The 19,270-nt window shown below is 44.3% G+C and overlaps 1 protein-coding gene across 1 annotated transcript in view; it reads right to left on the bottom strand.

The window, feature by feature from the left end:
• kcnh2b (potassium voltage-gated channel, subfamily H (eag-related), member 2b) overlaps positions 1–19,270 on the bottom strand; it is a gene marked incomplete at both ends in the record, with an annotated part of 301,755 nt that overhangs the window by 96,109 nt on the left and 186,376 nt on the right. Inside the window, 3 exons of the mRNA XM_084143298.1 lie at positions 11,203–11,414; positions 12,002–12,487; positions 12,874–13,023. Coding sequence (XP_083999424.1) covers positions 11,203–11,414; positions 12,002–12,487; positions 12,874–13,023 — 848 coding nt within the window. The remainder of the gene's footprint in view (positions 1–11,202; positions 11,415–12,001; positions 12,488–12,873; positions 13,024–19,270) is intronic.

The raw sequence follows: 19,270 nt of genomic DNA on the forward strand, positions 1-19,270 counted from the left end.
ACTCAACGTCAACAAAACAAAGCAGATGATCGTGGACTTCAGGAAACAGCAGAGGGTGCACCCACCTATCCACATTGACGGGACCGCAGTGGAGAAGGTGGAAAGCTTCAAGTTCCTCGGCGTACACATCACTGACAAACTGAAATGGTCCACCCACGCAGACAGTGTGGTGAAGAAGGCGCAACAGAGCCTCTTCAACCTCAGGAGGCTGAAGAAATTTGGCTTGGCACCTAAAACCCTCACAAACTTTTACGGATGCACAATTGCGAGCATCCTGTCGGGCTGTATCACCGCCTGGTACGGCAACTGCACCGCCCGCAACCGCAGGGCTCTCCAGAGGGTGGTGCGGTCTGCCGAACGCATTACCTGGGACAAACTATCCACCCTCCAGGACACCTACAGCACCCGATGTCACAGGAAGGCTGCTGCTGCCTATTGAAATCATTGGCCACTTTAAGAAATGGAACACTAGTCACTTTAATAATGTTTATATATGTTGCATTACTCATCTCATATGTATATACTGTATTCCCTAATATTCTACTGTATCTTAGTCCATGCAGCTCTGTCATTGCTTATCCATATATGTATATATTCTTAAATTCCATTGTGTGTATTGGGTATATGTTGTGAAATTGTTAGATATTACTTGTTAGATATTACTGCACTGTCGGAGCTAGAAGCACAAGCATTTCGCTACACCCGCAATAACATCTGCTAAACACATGTATACAATTTGATTTGATTTGATTTTACACACACTATAACTAGAAAGAAAGTACCAGCACGCACATACACCTTCACTGGAACAAATCACAACCTTTTAACATAAAAACACAATAGCATGTAGGAAATCCATGGTTGCCACTGATGTCTCTGTCCGGATAACAGGCCAACATTACAGCTGGGTGCTCTCTGTAAGGAAGTAGGATGATCAGAACAAACACAGGAAGTGAGCTGGACTCAACAGAGAGTCAAGGCACTGAGTGAATGCAATAAGGTAACCAGCAACTCAAACAAAGAAGATAGTTTGTGTGTGTATTTTACTTTTTTTTAAGGAGACACTTAAAAGCAAAACCAATATACAGTTCATGAAAAACAATATTGTCTACTCTGAAAAAGTATTATACAAATGGGTTGCTTGCAACCCAACTCCATCTGTTTACACTTTTACATTTTAGTCATTTAGCAGACGCTCTTATCCAGAGCGACTTACATTTGTGCGATGTGCTTAGCTAGTGTACAGTACACTCTTAGAAAAAAAGGTGCTATCTAGAACCTAAATGGGTTCTTCTGCTGTCCTCATAGGAGGACCCTTTGAAGAACCCTTTTTGGTTCCATTTAGAACCCTTTTGGCTCCAGGTAGAACCCTTTTTAGTTACAGTACATGTAGAACCCTTTCCACAGAGCGTTCTATGTGCAACCTAAAAGAGTTCTACCCGGAACCAAAAAGGGTTCTACCTAGAACCAAAAAGGGTTATCCTATGGGGACAGCTAAAGAAGCCTTTTGGAACCCTTTTTTTAAGAGTATAGGACAGGAGAACTGATCACTAGGTACCCTACAGTACACAGTGCTCCAGTCTCTTCTAGTTTGGTGTGAGTCTTGAGGCGCAGTGGGGCTCTGTTGGTATTTACCGTTTTATTTCCAGCAGGTCCAGGGTCGTCTATGGGGTGAAGGATAATGACTGTGTTTTAAATGCCAGCCTTGGCAGTCTATTCCCCCAGGTAGCCCCTCAGAGGCCCTCATAGCAGACAGAGGCTCTTCTCCAGGGCCCTCGTGAGGTTTCCAGGGGCCCCAGGAGGGATTCTGTGTCTTTGGGTCTTTGTGAGGAAGGGAGCTGCCTGGGTGTACAGTACTGTACGGGAGCGATGGAGGTGCTATTCACAAAAGCAGACTGAACCTTGGGTGTGATTGAGGCAGAGGGTTTTGGTGTGAATGGGGATTTAATAAAAAATGAGTGTGTTTGTGCGCGACCTGATAAAAGTGTAGGTAGAGTGTACAGTATATTCACCTACAGACTGAGTGTATATCGGGGACAAGGCCAGGTAAAGTCAGTCAGGGGACAAGGCCAGGTAAAGTCAGTCAGGGGACAAGGCCAGGTAAAGGCGGTCAGTGTAGTGATCTACATTGATACTAGGGTCTCTCTGTCAGAGATGGAGCACCACACTATGGCCCGGCTCCCTCCACTGCCTCCCAAGATGAGTCTGTCCGCTCCCCACGCCCCCCTCACACCTTTGATGGATTGGCCTCTCGCTGTGTCGCTGGCTGCTTCAGCGCCAAACTTGGAACTAACCATTTCCCAGTTGGGGGTTGTCAGGAATCATTGTGGATGGCATGACAATTGGATGCACTACCAGTTGAAGCGTGGGCAGCTTGCATTGCTACACAGTAGCAGCAGACATTAACACCTGCCATGTTGTCCTTCTCTCCTAGAGACAGTCCACAGGTTTAACTACTCTATAAGCTACAGTCTGGGTCAAACAAGTTTACCGTCCTGTCATATCGAACTACATCATCTTGGACTAACACTCCCTCCGTCCCTCCCACCCACACCTGATCATAAATAAAAAGGGTCAATTACTGGCCAATCAATGGTGCTTATTCTCGGAGCCAGATTCCTCCAAGATTCAATTACCTTCCCGTGATGAGGTAGGGCGGTGAGGTGCACGGCCCAGCCAGGATCTACTGTGATTAATGGTGCCAGGGCAGAAAAAAATGGGTCACCAGCAGAGAGAGGGAGGGATGGAGGGAGGTCTAGGGATTAGGGAGAGGTGGAGGGAGGTCTAGGGATGAGGGAGAGGTGGAGGGAGGTCTAGGGATGAGGGAGAGGTGGAGGGTGGTCTAGGGATGAGGGAGAGGTGGAGGGATAAAGAGAGGTGGATGGGATGGAGAAAGAGAGAGGGAGGGAGGAGAGAGGGAGGGGTGAGGGAGAAGAGAGGGAGGGGTGAGGGAGGAGAGAGGTAAACATAGAGGGGAAGGACATGGGAGAGGTGTGGGTTGAGGTAACATTGACACTCTGACCTTACTTTTCTCTCTCTGTTTCTACCAATGCACTCTCTCTCCTTCTGCACACTCTTGTTCTCCTTTTACTACACAATCTTTCTCTCGCCCCTTTCGTTCCGTTCCCTTCATTTCGTTCCATATCCCTCTCTCACCCTCTGTCTCCCTCAACCTATCACCCTATTACCCCTCTCCCACTGTGTAGCGTTGTGCTGCCATTTTCCGGGAGAAGATGTCAAAGTGCCCGCCTCCCCGCGTAGCCATGGACGTCAGCGTTGGCGCCCTCCTTTAGCCCCTCCCCTTCCCTGCCCTCTCCTCCCTCCTCACGCACGGGGTCACAGCCAGCGGCGGGGAAAAGTAATCAGCCAGGCGAGAAGCTCCCTTGCCTGGGCGTAAATCAGTCAGACAGCCTCTTAGCCAATGTCACCGTAACAAACTAATGAGCAAGGGAGGGATGGGATGGGCACAGTGCCTGCTGCGGAACCAACCCTGGAGATATAGAGAAAGAGAGAGGGGGAAGCAGATTGGTGGCAAAGGCCATGGCTTTGGGTTGACAGGTAAGAGCAAAGGGCGTAGACCCAGGTCTTAAGTCAGTACAGATCATATCACTGCAACAAGCATAAAGTGTAATATCAACAACACACATAAAGTGCCTTTTCATATGAACAGTACGCATAAAAGTGCCTTGTAATATCAAGTGTGGCGGTAACTGAGGAGGTTTGGACACAAAGGCTAAGGTTTAAGAGATAACTGAGAGCAAAAGCTGATACTGTCTTAACACAGCGCAGTTCAAATACCCATAACAACCATAAAATGCCTTGTGATATGAACACTTAAAAGTGCCTTGTAATATAAACTGCGGTCTTCACTGGCCATTCTAGACACATAAGGCCAAGGGTTAGGAGGCAGGTGAGAAAAAGAAACATACTTAGCCTATTGGTCTTCAGGGTGGAGCTCATTCTACAGCCTTGTACAGTCTCAATTCCTGCACTAAGCAAAAAGTTATTTGAAAGCATTAAGTTCCTACATGCGTATTATTACATAAAGAAATGTCTACATTGATACATTGGACAATCTAATGACCAGCACTACCTTTTCAATCAACCAGACCTGTCAACCCAAACTAAGACCTGGCAACCCAAACTAAGACCTGGCAACCCAAACTAAGACCTGGCAACCCAAACTAAGACCTGGCAACCCAAACTAAGACCTGGCAACCAAAACGAAGGCCTGTTCTATTGTTAGGTCGCTGACTTCTTCAGTGTTCCAATCAGCGTTCATCTATTCTGCCTGACTGAGCTTTAAAGACAACAGCATCTGTGGACTCGGATGTGACTGTAGACTCAGCTAGAACACCCTGAAAGTAATATTCACACAGTCAACTCTAATTAACAGGCTGACAATGTTTTGCTTGCTCTGAACAGAGTACTGTAAAACGGTGAGATCAGTGAAGAATTGAGCAACGTTAGGGGAACCAGTTCAAACTAGTTCAAACTAATGGGCAACTTCAAAGGACCTTGAGGGTCAGAGGATACTGTACGTTTTGAACCCTAACCCCCCTATCTGGATGCACAGCTGTCCAGCATATCAGCTAATATCAATCAAAGCTGACGAGCAGCCTCTGACAGAGTGTGTGGCTACAACAACGTTAGCCCGTAGACTCAACAGCAAACCGCAAAGTATATGGAGCGTTTCAAATGAGAAAATCAATAGACACCATTATTATTTTTCTTTTTCTTCGAATTAATAGCGGGTTTGGAGGGAGATATAGATTGCAGTGATATAGATCAGATGCTTGAAAGATAGTTCATTTTTATTGAAAGAACGATTCTATGGCTTTCCTGTGTGTGTGTGTGTGTGCGTGTGTGTGTGTGTGTGTGTGTGTGTGTGTGTGTGTGTGTGTGTGTGTGTGTGTGTGTGTGTGAAGAGGAGACCTTGGAAAAGCAGCGGTTTTCAACTGAATTAAATTGCATATCATGAAAAACACACAAGGCGTCCATTTTGAAAATTATTACATAGCTCATAACTAATGGGAGAGTGCATCACAATTTGTGAATCCATGCATTTCATAAAAACAACCTTGGCATAATATTAAAAAGCCGCTGGCATGTCCTAGGCGAAAACATGTTAGGTGCTAAATATATCCGCTTTGAATCATTTACGTCATACACTATTTAAATAGCTCATGTATACTCATCCAAAGTATGCAAATGCAAGACATTCATTTGAGCCAAGCAATTTCTACATCCCAGACACTAACGCTACAATACATTTTGGAGCCATCTGCTCTGCTCACAACAAATATAACAGGAAATGTGGAGACACAACCATGGCATAGTTTTTTGATTCAGTTACAGTATAAAGTAGAGTTGAACAATGCTGAAAGCTGCCTAATGAAAAGCAAACAAATAAAACAAATAAAAACAACAAAAAAGTCGTTGCACATGCACCTGTCAAATTACATACTTCTCTCCATGAGATTTGCAGAGCCACTCAAATTATTTTTGTGTGACCAAATGACTAGATTATAATATAAAAAAAATATATATACAATGTGAATCTATTAAAGTTGATGTTTATATAAAAAATTTGCAATGTTGCTCATTTGATGTCACCTGCAACATAGGTGGTAAAGTAGTTATTCTGCCTTTGGTTAGGAGCCATAATACACTCTATGGCCTCATAACTAACTTTTTTTTTCAATCACTTCTTGGAAAAAGATTACAAGCTCGTTGGAAAATCCAATGTTCGGTCTTGACTTCGATAATGACATTGTAGATTAAGCAGTGTTGTACTGGCACTGACCTGTATATCCTATATACTTTGTGTGTTTTTTATATTTATTATCTATATTACTATTATTATTATTATCATTATCACTGCATTGTTGGGAAAGAGCTCTCAAGGTAAGAATTTTAATGTACTGTTTTACACCTGTTGTATCCGGTCCACTTGGTGAATAAACTTTGAAACATGAAACTTGAAACATATCCAACGAGGCATCATTAATAATTTATCTCTCCACACAACTAATATTTGAACATTAACAACCCAGCAGCAACATATGACGTGTTGTCATACGCATATTCAGGAAGTTACAAGCCAGGATGCAGTATACTGTGATGTATGGAAATATAAAAAACTGTCTATATACAGCCATACTTTCCACACTTCATATTAGTTCACATTTCACTTTATAATACAGTTAATTTGATTTAATTCATTTTTATTTGATTTAATTAAAATACATAAATAAAAAATAATATATATATTTACACAGTATATCTATTTTAATAAAAAATAAATGTAAAGCATGTACCTATTTAATATCTACTCACCTCCTCTGGAGAGCCTAACTTTTAAGTTGGTTCCTAAAGTTAGAGCCACAGTATATTATGGTCTGAATCCACTGTGCTATAATTCTAATTGAAGACATTAGCTCCCTAGCCCTCTGCTATCTCCCCGAGTCATCTAGCAGGACCTACAGCATTACAATGAATACAGTCTCCTTAATACAGACACAGGAGCTTTTGGAAATCTGTCTCCTGCTAGAAAGCCAAAGAGACACCCACAAGATGATCCAAGATCAAAGATCATCTCAACATTTCAAGATCCTCTCTTCCATGCATTTCAGTACATCAGGCATTAATATACATGGAAACAGTGAAGCTCTTCCCAACTGCCAACTCTAACAATGTGAGTGGTACTAAACATGAAAAGTTTTCACAATAATGCTTAATCTCATGCTTGCATTTGACTAGTGGTGTAGTTCGTAGGTGGTTCTACAGCCTGTGAGGTCCATGCTCCTACCATGTTGCCATTGGATGAAGAAGTGTGACTCCCCATTCCTACTTAGGAACCTCCATCTGTGTTGGGTGGTGAAGTGCTGCTTGGGACGGGAGGGTCTCTCTGTGTGTTGGGTGGTGAGGAGCATGGCAGTGTGGATAGAGATGTGTGCAAGCAAGTGGTGGGCGTGCACATCTGTACATGGGAGTGTGTGCAAGTGAGTGTGTCTATGTGTGTGTACTGTATGTGTGTATCACGATGGGTGTGTTCACAATGTACTATGCATGTGTGTTTTGTGGGCATAAAAATGACTGTATATATGTACAGTGGGGAGAACAAGTATTTGATACACTGCCGATTTTGCAGGTTTTCCTACTTACAAAGCATGTAGAGGTCTGTAATTGTTATCATAGGTACACTTCAACTGTGAGAGACGGAATCTAAAACAAAAATCCAGAAAATCACATTGTATGATTTTTAAGTAATTAATTTGCATTTTATTGCATGACATAAGTATTTGATACATCAGAAAAGCAGAACTTAATATTTGGTACAGAAACCTTTGTTTGCAATTACAGAGATCATACGTTTCCTGTAGGTCTTGACCAGGTTTGCACACACTGCAGCAGGGATTTTGGCCCACTCCTCCATACAGACCTTCTCCAGATCCTTCAGGTTTCGGGGCTGTCGCTGGGCAATATGGACTGTCAGCTCCCTCCAAAGATTTTCTATTGGGTTCAGGTCTGGAGACTGGCTAGGCCACTCCAGGACCTTGAGATGCTTCTTACGGAGCCACTCCTTAGTTGCCCTGGCTGTGTGTTTCGGGTCGTTGTCATGCTTGAAGACCCAGCCACGACCCATCTTCAATGATCTTACTGAGGGAAGGAGGTTGTTGGCCAAGATCTCGCGATACATGGCCCCATCCATCCTCCCCTCAATACGGTGCAGTCGTCCTGTCCCCTTTGCATCCCCAAAGAATGATGTTTCCACCTCCATGCTTCACGGTTGGGATGGTGTTCTTGGGGTTGTACTCATCCTTCTTCTTCCTCCAAACATGGCGAGTGGAGTTTAGACCAAAAAGCTCTATTTTTGTCTCATCAGACCACATGACCTTCTCCCATTCCTCCTCTGGATCTTCCAGATGGTCATTGGCAAACTTCAGACGGCCTGGACATGCGCTGGTTTGAGCAGGAGGACCTTGCGTGCGCTGTAGGATTTTAATCCATGACGGCGTAGTGTGTTACTAATGGTTTTCTTTGAGACTGTGGTCCCAGCTCTCTTCGGGTTGTTGACCAGGTCCTGCCGTGTAGTTCTGGGCTGATTCCTCACCTTCCTCATGATCATTGATGCCCCACGAGGTGAGATCTTGCATGGAGCCCCAGACCGAGGGTGATTGATCGTCATCTTGAACTTCTTCCATTTTCTAATAATTGCGCCAACAGTTGTTGCCTTCTCACCAAGCTGCTTGCCTATTGTCCTGTAGCCCATCCCAGCCTTGTGCAGGTCTATAATTTTATCCCTGATGTCCTTACACAGCTCTCTGGTCTTGGCCATTGTGGAGAGGTTGGACTCTGTTTGATTGAGTGTGTGGACAGGTGTCTTTTATACAGGTAACAAGTTCAAACAGGTGCAGTTAATACAGGTAATGAGTGGAGAACAGGAGGGCTTCTTAAAGAAAAACTAACAGGTCTGTGAGAGCCGGAATTCTTACTTGTTGGTAGGTGATCAAATACTTATGTCATGCAATAAAATGCAAATTAATTACTTAAAAATCATACAATGTGATTTTCTGGATTTTTGTTTTAGATTCCGTCTCTCACAGTTGAAGTGTACCTATGATAAAAATTACAGACCTCTACATGCTTTGTAAGTAGGAAAACCTGCAAAATCGGCATTGTATCAAATACTTGTTCTCCCCACTGTATGTGTGTGCATGAGTGTGTGTGTCACCCCAGAGTGTGTGTGGGCAGTGAGCCATGAGTGCAGTACAGCTATAGGAGTGTCACTGGGAGTGTGCGTGTGTGTGTGTGTGATGGTGCATGAGCCTGATCCCTGGGACTCAGAGTTATCAGTCCAATGCCTCCCTGCTCACACGCTCACTGAGAGATCATGATCACTGTTCCTGTCTTTCATCCTCCCTCCTCCACAGCGATCTCCATCCCTCCATCCGTCCCTTCATCCCCTGTTCATTAGAGCCGGTTATGTCTCAAACACAGGTCAGCCGTACACTCAAGCCCTCCTGTCTAACTTGTAGTTAATACACGACACACACATAAAACATTCCTAGAGCTCATATGCAGATTCTCTCTGTAGGGACCTGTGGTCCTTGACTGAAGGAATGGCTTCATGTTCTCTGTATCTCTTTAGGTGGTGGAGGAGGGTGTGTGTGTGTGTGTGTGTGTGTGTGTGTGAGTGTGTGTGTGTGATCATGATCTCTCAGTGAGCAGGGAGGCATTGGACTGACCACTCTGAGTCCCATTCAAGGCAATGATTATTCATTTCTATTCATTCTATTTCTATGCATTTAATCCTATCAGATAGGCGAAATCCAGATAGATAACTTTTGAAAAACTGGGCCCAGAGGAGTGTTGGATGGTGCTGCCACCTGCAGGCCATAGGTGGTAAAGTAGTTATTCTGCCTTCGGTTAATAAACTCTATGGCCTCATAACTAACTCTTTTTAAAATCACTTATTGGAAAAAGATTACAAGCTGTCTGGAAACCCCAATGTTCTGTCTTGACTTTGATAATGACATTGTATGCTGTAGATCTTTATGTATGTCTGTGTCATTGTATTTATAGTGTGTCAATGAACAGCTCTGTGCAATTGCTGTTGTGCGCGTGTTCGCGTGTGCATGCGTGCGTGGGTGCATGTGTGTGTGTGTGCGCGCGTGAGCATGTGCGTGTGTGTGCGTTTGTGTAACCACATGCCCACAACTGCTGATTAGGTGTGTATATAACTTATGTGCATACATATTGTACCCATACATGCTGTGTGTGCTGCAACTGTAGTTCCCATGCAGCACTAAAAACACCCCGGTTACCACCACAAACTGCATTAGGAAACAGCTGGTGCTTCCTCCATCCGGATGGTTCCTGGTCTGGCTGGTGTACCAGACGCCCCTGCCTGCCTGCCACCTGCCTGCCACCACCACAGGGCACCCAGAGGACAGGGGACCACTGTCACACCCCTGACATTGACTTACCGCTAGTACAGCCAGTCTGTACTGTAGCAGCTGTCCTGGTTGCCCTCCCCCTTTATCTATTTAAAAGCTGTGTATACTGTAAAGAAAGCCTGCCTTAGTGAGTAGTGGCTCTTGGTATAACCTAGTATTTGGTGAAATGGTTGACTTGTGGTATGAAGATATACAGTACAGTAGCCTTTCTAAAAAGCATCGGGGGGGGGTAGAGTGAGACAGAGAGAGAGAGAAAAAGAGGGGGTGAGAGAGCGCGAGAGAGAAGTATCTTGATTAATCTCACAGCAACCCCTTCTCACCCCCCAAAAAAACAACAACAACAACAACAACAACAACAACTAACTAACACTCACACTTAACTGTTCCTACTAGCACTGACTTTGCTGATAGCTACCTTTTTTTGGAAAAAAACATGCTATTACTGAGATATGTGGTTGTCTCGGTAAGATGATTGCACTAACTGTAGGTTTCTCTGGATAAGGTCACATAGCCACTCTCATCCCTTGCTCAGTTCTCCATCATTCTGTCTCTCCTTGCCATTTTCCCATTTCCCCTCACAGAGAAGTCTTCATGAAGCTCTGCTTCATACTACAATATCCCTTAATGAGTAAATTAAATCTCTGCGCAACAAAGCAAATTAAAAGAGGTGTCCAACTGGGGAACAAGCCCCCACTTTCACATCATATGAATTACTGTCCCTATAACTCAATTACATGTTATTATGCACCACACACGAGAATGCCAGAGCGACAGAATCATCGGTCACTGTTTAATCTGAGCGCCATCCATCCGCTTCTCATTCAATCATGCTAGCTAGCGCTAAGACATTAGCCACACCCTGGCTCACCACAGACAAGGAGCACTGGTAAGTGGATTAGGTTAACCCAGTCTCTCGCTGAAGACACCAATACAGCTAACACCAAGCTTCCACACAAAGTTTCCACTCAGAGCAGGAACCCAAGATCTCAACCACCAATCCACTAGTATTGTATTTGCAGAGCGTTTTCACTAGGTCTACAAGTCGGCGCTTTGTGGGGTAACTCATCCCATCCCCCACCAATGAGACGCTACCACCTGGTTGATGCATGGCAGTCTCCAGTAAAGACACAGTATAAACACAGATGGAGGAAATGAAGGAAACCACACCGCTACCTCACGCACCACCCCCACACACACCTAGCTTACACACACTGAACACACACATGGACGGCCCTCTTACCTGGGTGACTTTTTCGGTGACGTGGTGTGTGCGGTCGATGAGCTTGCAGGGGGCTATGATGTCCATGTCCCCCGCGGGCAGCGTGATGAGGGGGTCCGCCCTGAAGTCCACAAAGTTCAGGGTGATCTGAGGGATCTTACTGATGGTGCGGTAACGCATGAGGTCCGAGTCCGACGTGGAGTTGAGGATGTTGGACTTGTTGTTCACCGCCCCTGAAAGAACACACTGTGAGAGGACTGCCCAGACTATTAGGATCACACCTGGGTTCAAACACTATTTGAAATTGTTTCAAATACTTTAGCTGTGCTTAACTGAGCTTGCCTGGTGCAATGGAAACAATAGAATAGTCCCAAAACATCAAACTCCGCCCATATTGCACTCAAGTATTTTAATGATTTCAAATAGAATTTGAATGCAGGTGTGATTAGAACCACATCCTAAGCGTGTAACTTTGACCTATCACATGAACCATGCATTGATCTCATTGAGCGGTAAGTGGTTAGCCTGGGGGAGTCCAGATCCGTTTGTGCTTTAGTCAAGTAGTTTGCCACAGCGTACAATACAACCAGGGAATGTAGGTGCCTTTTATGTTTTTCAAAGCTTCTAAAAGACAAAGGAAGGAAGTGCTACAACGTACAGATTCCTAGTTCCTAATGCACACGCTATTTACCTCTGTGTGTTTGTGGGTGTTTGGTATCCAGCTCAAATACAGGCAAGGAGGTGGTGTGCATTTGCTTTCTCAAGGTGCAACGCCATTTGGAAGTATGGGCCCGCCCTTCCCTCCCCCCTCTTCCCCCACCTGTGCTGCTGTGGATGGGATGGGCTGTGCTGTACTTCCGGCCTGACGCCGGCCGCATGGCCTCGATGTCATCCACTGACGATGCCCGCCGCATGCTGTGGAAGCTCTCACGGGAGCGACTGTGTGACAGACTGCAGTTGGATAGCGAGACGTCCGGGTTGAGCGTCTGGAGGGCGATGCAGGACGGCGACTGGCCGGGGGGCAGCGAGGAGGTGGCGGCGGACGGCGGAGGCTCTGAGCCCAGCAGGGCGCGCTGGTCCTCGGGCCACAGGAGGGCCGGCCTGCTGCTGCTGCTGCCTGCGCTTCTGGAGCTCTTGTGCCCCGGAGGTAATGGGGGCAAGGAGAGCAGCTCTCCCAGAGCCAGGGACTCGTGGCTGGGGTAGCCAGGGGCTGGGAGGCACCCCGTCTCTGGGTCGTCCAGAGAGACCTTGCTGTTGCTGAGGGAGCGAAGTGAGGGCAGGCGGAGCTTGAAGCCACGTGGCCGGCCTACAGAGTGAGAAAGAGGGTGGGAGGGAGAAAGAGTGGGAGGGGTGGTAAAATGAGAGAGGGAGAGTAAAAAAGAGTGGTACAAAGGCCGACAGGGAGAGAAAGAGAGTGAGTGGGAAAGAGAAAAGGAGGAAGAAACCAGAGAGAGCAATAAACTGAACTGAACTAAGTTGAATCGAGTGATTATCCAACAATCTTTTTAAAAAATGTAATTGAACGATTATTTATACTGAACAAAAATATAAACGCAACATGCAACAATTTCAGTTACAGCTCATATAAAGAAATCAGTCAATTGAAATAAATTCACTAGGCCCTAATCTATGGATTTCACATGACTGGGCAGGGGCGCAACCATGGGTGGGCCTGGGAGGGCTTGTGGTTACCTGTGGGGAGCCAGGGGGGCAGCTTGTGGTTGAGGTCCTGGTTGGGCTGTTTGTCGTCTGAAATGACCTGGAAGTTGAGGATGAACATGATCACCAGGCCATCTTCGTTCTTCACCGGCACCACATCCACCAGACACGGGAAACACACACCTGACAGAGAGACAGAGACAGAGAGAGATATAGGGCTTATAATGACACAAAACATGAACACACACACACACACTGACACACACACACTGACACACATACACTGACACACATACACTGACACACACAACAATGCAGACACACGCACGCAGGCATACACCCACCCCCACCCCCATCCCCCCACGGCCAAATGTTCTCCTGTATATGAAATGACTTAGGTTATACACGGGATTGAAAATGCAGGATGCATTTTAGAGTGGATTAGTCTTTTTAAGTGGGATGGCAAAAAGAGAAAGCGTAATGCATAAACACACACACTCACACACTCACACACACACACACACACACACACTCACACACACACACACACACACACACACACACACACACACACACACACACACACACACACACACACACACAGAAATTCACTTCATGACATGATCTGCTTGAACACATTCCTACGTAATGCCTATGCCATAAGACAACCACAGTGATTTCACTTCACAAGAGCGTGAAAAATCTATTTTACTGAGCATGAAATCCGACTTAATGGTCATATGTAGCTGTCCACCTACAGAGCCCTGTTTCAGTAGGGTTGAATGAAATTACTATTTCAGTAGGGTTTGATGAAATTACTGTTTCAGTAGGGTTGAATTAAATTACTGTTTGAGTAGGGTTGAATGAAATTACTGTTTCAGTAGGGTTGAATGAAATTACTGTTTCAGTAGGGTTGAATGAAATTACTGTTTCAGTAGGGTTGAATGAAATTACTGTTTCAGTAGGGTTGAATGAAGTTACTGTTTCAGTAGTGTTGAATGAAATTACTGTTTCAGTAGGGTTTAATGAAATTACTGTTTCAGTAGGGTTGAATGAAATTACTGTTTCAGTAGGGTTGAATGAAATTACTGTTTCAGTAGGGTTGAATGAAGTTACTGTTTCAGTAGTGTTGAATGAAATTACTGTTTCAGTAGGGTTTAATGAAATTACTGTTTCAGTAGGGTTGAATGAAATTACTGTTTCAGTAGGGTTGAATGAAGTTACTGTTTCAGTAGAGTTGAATGAAATTATTATTTCAGTAGGGTTTGATGAAATTACTATTTCAGTAGATTTGAATGAAATTACTGTTTCAGTAGGGTTTAATGAAATCACTATTTCAGTAGGGTTTGATGAAGTCACTGTTTCAGTAGGGTTGAATGAAATTACTATTTCAGTAGGGTTTGATGAAATGAAAGGCAACATGTTGATTGGGCTTTAACTCCTGTAGCGGATGTCAGCAGTGACCCTGTGGACATTTCAATACTGTACTTTTATCAGCTCAGAGAGACGTTATGGCATAAAGCCTTTTTCTACCAACACAGCATCTGGTATTTACACTGCTAAATAAGCCAAAACACTCAGAAACATGGCTCGCTTGCCAGTCTCTTTCTCATTTAGCCAAAATCAAGCCTCATTCATAAATAAAGTAGAATCAGGCGTCCCATCAACTTTGTTTTATGAATTCAAAGTATGAAAGCATCAACAAGGTTGTAACTGATACCCCCACCAAAAAGACACGGTACAGTGACACCACCAGTACATCAAGTATATGAAGTGCTCCTTCTCAAACCTACAAGAAACCATAGAGATCCTATAAAATGACTTATTCTAAATCCTAATTCTATGCAAGAAACCTTCAACTCTACTGCATGTGTTCCACATGTGTGAAACATAAATCCAAGGTTCTCATTTCTCAACAGTCTTCCAAGACAAAGGAGAACTATTCCTTCCTCTTAACCATATTCTATCCTGTCCTACCTTATCCCATGCCCTTACCCTTACCTGGTCGGTAGTCAGTGACTGGCGCTGGGTTGGTGTTGGCATACAGGGTTAGCAAGGTTGGCAGCAGCCACGGCAGTCTAAAGAGTAATGTACTGTGTTGTGGACACACAAGTGAGTGTTCAGTCTAGCGCCCAGCCCACCCGTCATTCATCTCTGAGCCATCACACCACAATAGTGTGGCCCATGGAAGGGATTGGACCTCTACGTAAACACCCACACGGATTAAAACAGGGAAAACTGTATTGAGGATTATAGGTCCCCACACAACCATCATCTGGCTCCCACCCTTTGTGTGTGTGTGTACGCAGTGCTTTTATCTTAACAATCTGATCAGAGGTAAAAAAAAATAATAAAATAAATAACATTCTACACACATTTTACATATATGGCACTGTTGTTTACACAGTAGTTACATAGTAAAATATAGTTATTTGATATACATTACATCTGGAGTTACAGACTTTGTAACATACCAACACAGTAATGTTGGACCGTGTGTAACAACTCACTACAACGTAACATCCTCAATTGTCTTAGCACCACTTGATACAATATGGGACCATGTAATATAACATTTCATACATTTATCTATTACTGACAGACATGAGGGTTTATTCAGTAATCCTAGTGGTAGGAACACCTCTGCCTCTCTCTCTGGCCACTAATGCACACACACACACACACACACACACACACACACACACACACACACACACACACACACACACACACACACACACACACACACACACACACACACACACACACACACACACACACACACACACTGTACCCACCCCAAACACACAATGAAATCTCACACATACACACAAATAGGCTACACTCAGGAAAACACACGCACACACACATGCACACACAAACACACACACACACACACAGAGGATTACAAAATTGTCGGGAAGAGGATTTGACTTCAATTCATTACGCTCTCTTTTTTCCATCCCACTTAAAAGGACTAATCCACTCAAAGATTCCGTCTGTGGGGGGGTCCTGACACGTGTGTGTCCTGATTCTTTAAATGCCTGGAACATGAGGGATTTACGTATACAGTGAGGGAAAAAAGTATTTGATCCCCTGCTGATTTTGTACGTTTGCCCACTAACAAAGACATGATCAGTCTGTAATTTTAATGGTAGGTTTATTTGAACAGTGAGAGACAGAATAACAACTACAAAATCCAGAAAAATGCATGTCAAAAATGTTATGAATTGATTTGCATTTTAATGAGGGAAATAAGTATTTGACCCCTCTGCAAAACATGACTTAGTACTTGGTGGCAAAACCCTTGTTGGCAATCACAGAGGTCAGACGTTTCTTGTAGTTGGCCACCAGGTTTGCACACATCTCAGGAGGGATTTTGTCCCACTCCTCTTAGCAGAACTTCTCCAAGTCATTAAGGTTTAGAGGCTGACGTTTGGCAACTCGAACCTTCAGCTCCCTCCACAGATTTTCTATGGGATTAAGGTCTGGAGACTGGCTAGGCCACTCCAGGACCTTAATGTGCTTCTTCTTGAGCCACTCCTTTGTTGCCTTGGCCGTGTGTTTTGGATCATTGTCATGCTGGAATACCCATCCAAGACCCATTTTCAATAATAATAATAATATGCCATTTAGCAGACACTTTTATCCAAAGCGACTTACAGTCATGTGTGCATCCATTTTTACGTATGGGTGGTCCTGGGGATCGAACCCACTACCCTGGCGTTACAAGCGCCATGCTCTACCAATTGAGCTACAGAGGACCTGGCTGAAGGAAGGAGGTTCTCACCCAATATTTGACAGTACATGGCCCCGTCCATCGTCCCTTTGATGCGGTGAAGCATAATGTTTCCACCTCCATGTTTGACGGAGGGGATGGTGTTCTTGGGGTCATAGGCAGCATTCCTCCTCCTCCAAACACGGCGAGTTGAGTTGATGCCAAAGAGCTCGATTTTGGTCTCATCTGACCACAACACTTTCACCAAGTTCTCCTCTGAATCATTCAGATGTTCACTGGCAAACTTCAGACTGGCCTGTATATGTGCTTTCGTGAGCAGGGGGACCTTGCGGGCGCTGCAGGATTTCAGTCCTTCACGGCGTAGTGTGTTACCAATTGTTTTCTTGGTGACTATGGTCCCAGCTGCCTTGAGATCATTGACAAGATCCTCCCGTGTAGTTCTGGGTTGATTCCTCACCGTTCTCATGATCATTGCAACTCCACGAGGTGAGATCTTGCATGGAGCCCCAGGCAGAGGGAGATTGACAGTTCTTTTGTGTTTCTTCCATTTGCGAATAAACGCACCAACTGTTGTCACCTTCTCACCAAGCTGCTTGGCGATGATCTTGTAGCCCATTCCAGCCTTGTGTAGGTCTACAATCTTGTCCCTGACATCCTTGGAGAGCTATTTGGTCTTGGCCATGGTGGAGTGTTTGGAATCTGATTGATTGATTGCTTCTGTGGACAGGTGTCTTTTATACAGGTAACAAGCTGAGATTAGGAGCACTCCCTTTAAGAGTGTGCTCCTAATCTCAGCTCGTTACCTGTATAAAAGACACCTGGGAGCCAGAAATCTTTCTGATTGAGAGGGGGTCAAATACTTATTTCCCTCATTCAAATGCAAATCAATTTATTACATTTTTGACATGCGTTTTTCTGGATTTTTTTGTTGTTATTCTGTCTCTCACTGTTCAAATAAACCTACCATTAAAATTATAGACTGATCATTTCTTTGTCAGTGGGCAAATGTACAAAATCAGCAGGGGATCAAATACTTTTTTCCCTCACTGTATGTAAGAGTCTATGCTTTAGGTACATTGAGACCTACAGTGGTGTGAAAAAGTGTTTGCCCCCTTCCTGATTTGTTATTTGTTTGCATGTTTGTCACACTTAAATGTTCCAGATCATCAAACAAATTTAAATATTAGTCAAAGATAACACAAGTAAACACAAAATCCAGTTTTGAAATGAAGGTTGTTATTATTAAGGGAAAACAGAATCCAAACCTACATGGCCCTGTGTGAAAAAGTGTTTGCCCCCCCTGTTATAACACAACTCAACTGTGGTTTATCACACCTGAGTTCAATTCCTCTAGCCACACCCAGGCCTGATTACTGCCACACCTGTTCTCAATCAAGGAATCACTTAAATAGGACCTGCCTGACAAAGTGAAGTAGACCAAAAGATCCTCAAAAGCTAGACATCATGCCGAGATCCAAAGAAATTCAGGAACAAATGAGAAAGAAAGTAATTGAGATCCATCAGTCTGGAAAAGGTTATTAAGCCATTTCTAAAGCTTTGGGACTCCAGCGAACCACAGTGAGAGCCATTATCCACAAATGGCGAAAACATGGAACAGCGGTGAACCTTCCCAGGAGTGGCCGGCCGACCAAAATTACCCCAAGAGCGCAGTGACGACTCATCCAAGGGGTCACAAAAGACCCCACAACAACATCCAAAGAGCTGCAGGCCTCACTTGCCTCAGTTAAGGTCAGTGTTCATGACTACACCATAAGAAAGAGACTGGGCAAAAATGGCCTGTATGGCAGAGTTCCAAGACGGAAACCACTGCTGAGCAAAAAGAACATTAAGGCTCGTCTCATTTTTGCCAGAAAACATCTTGATGATCCCCAAGACCTTTGGGAAAATACTCTGCGGACTGACGAGACAAAAGTTTAACTTTTTGGAAGGTGTGTGTCCCATTACATCTGGCGTAAAAGTAACACCGCATTTCAGAAAAAGAACATCATACCAACAGTAAAATATGGTGGTGGTAGTGTGATGGTCTGGGCCTGTTTTGCTGCTTCAGGACCTGGAAGACTTGCTGTGATAAATGGAACCATGAATTCTGCTGTCTACCAAAAGATCCTGAAGGAGAATGTCCGGCCATCTGTTCGTGACCTCAAGCTGAAGCGAACTTGGGTTCTGCAGCAGGACAATTATCCAAAATACACCAGCAAGTCCACCTCTGAATGGCTGAAGAAAAACAAAATGAAGACTTTGGAGTGGCCTAGTCAAAGTCCTGACCTGAATCCTATTGAGATGCTGTGGCATGACCTTAAAAAGGCAGTTGGGCTGTGGCTGAATTACAACAATTCTGCAAAGATGAGTGGGCCAAAATTTCTCCACAGCGCTGTAAAAGACTCATTGCAAGTTATCGCAAACGCTTGATTGCAGTTGTTGCTGCTAAGGGTGGCCCAACCAGTTTTTAGGCTGTAGGGGGTGATCACTTTTTCACACAGGGCCATGTGGGTTTGGATTTTGTTTTCCCTTAATAATAACAACCATTTCAAAACTGCATTTTGTGTTTACTTGTGTTATCTTTGACTAATATTTAAATTTGTTTGATGATCTGAAACATTTAAGTGTGACAAACATGCAAACAAATAAGAAATCAGGAAGGGGGCAAACACTTTTTCACACCACTGTATT

This window comes from Coregonus lavaretus (genome assembly GCF_964263955.1).
Source record: "Coregonus lavaretus genome assembly, chromosome: 2".
In the NCBI taxonomy this organism is placed as follows: Eukaryota; Metazoa; Chordata; class Actinopteri; order Salmoniformes; family Salmonidae; genus Coregonus; species Coregonus lavaretus.